Raw genomic sequence first — 1303 nt, forward strand, 5'->3', positions numbered from 1 at the left:
GAGACCCAGCCTGTGGCTGGGCTGCCCTGGGGGACGCAGCCCTGACGCTGCCTCCCGCCCCTCCCCTAGGCACTGAACCCCTACTATGGGTTCCAGGCCTTCAGCATCGCGCTGTGGCTGGCTGACCACTACTACTGGTACGCCCTGTGCATCTTCCTCATTTCCGCCATCTCCATCTGCCTGTCGCTGTACAAGACCAGAAAGGCAAGTGCCATGAGGTGGGCGAGGACGGGGCAGGTGGGTCCCCAGGGGCCCCCACCCACTCACGGCCCTCTTGTCCCCTGCCCACAGCAAAGCCAGACTCTAAGGGACATGGTCAAGCTGTCCATGCGGGTGTGCGTGTGCCGGCCAGGGGGAGGTGAGGAGCTAGAGCCCAGGGAGTGGGGGCAGGAACCTGGGGGGCGTGGCTAGGGCTGGCCCCGCCCAGCTGAGCTCCTCTCCTACCTGCCTGCAGAGGAAGAGTGGGTGGACTCCAGTGAGCTAGTGCCCGGAGACTGCCTGGTGCTGCCCCAGGAGGGTGGGCTGATGCCTTGCGATGCGGCCCTGGTGGCCGGCGAGTGCATGGTGAATGAGAGCTCTCTGACAGGTGAGCCCCCAGCCCCTGGCCTGCAGCTTCCTTCCTCCCCTGCCATCCAGCCCTTTGCCCTGCAGCAAAAGTTTTCATTTGAGTTTCCTTTTCCTTTTTTTTTTTGAGACGGAGTTTCACTCTGTTGTCCAGGCTGGAGTGCAGTGACATGATCTTGGCTCACTGCAGCCTCCACCCCCCGAGTTCAAGTGATTCTCCTGCCTCAGCCTCCCAAGTAGCTGGGATTACAGGTGCCTGCCACCATGCCCGGCTAATTTTTTGTATTTTTAGTAGAGACGGGGTTTCACTATGTTGGCTAGGCTGGTCTCGAACTCCTGACCTCAGGTGACCCACTCACCTCGGCCTCCTAAATTGCTGGGATTACAGGCATGAGCCACCGCACCCGGCTGGAACTATGTGGTTTTAGGCCAGTGGCTTAACCCGTCCATGCCTTGGTTTCCTCATCTGTAGAATGGTGGTAATGGTGGCACCCGCCTTGTGGAATTGTCATTGCCGTTGTGTGACACTTAGATAAAGCGCTTGGCATGTAGTGGGGGTTCAGTAAATACCCTCATTCTATTTATTTATTTATTTATTTGTTTATATTTTTTGAGACAGGGTGTCTCTCTGTCACCCAGCCTGGAGTGCAGTGGCGCGATCTCAGCTCACTGCGACCTCCACTTCCCCGGCTTAAGTGATCCTCCCACCTCAGCCTCCTGAGTAGCTGGGAGCATAGGT

The 1303-nt window shown here is 58.0% G+C and overlaps 1 protein-coding gene across 1 annotated transcript in view; it reads left to right on the forward strand.

The window, feature by feature from the left end:
• ATP13A2 (ATPase type 13A2) overlaps positions 1–1303 on the forward strand; it is a 37833-nt gene that overhangs the window by 21515 nt on the left and 15015 nt on the right. The window contains exons 9-11 of the mRNA XM_011998470.1: positions 70–204; positions 292–358; positions 455–586. Coding sequence (XP_011853860.1) covers positions 70–204; positions 292–358; positions 455–586 — 334 coding nt within the window. The remainder of the gene's footprint in view (positions 1–69; positions 205–291; positions 359–454; positions 587–1303) is intronic.

Source organism: Mandrillus leucophaeus, unplaced genomic scaffold, assembly GCF_000951045.1.
Source record: "Mandrillus leucophaeus isolate KB7577 unplaced genomic scaffold, Mleu.le_1.0 Scaffold571, whole genome shotgun sequence".
Classification (NCBI taxonomy): domain Eukaryota; kingdom Metazoa; phylum Chordata; class Mammalia; order Primates; family Cercopithecidae; genus Mandrillus; species Mandrillus leucophaeus.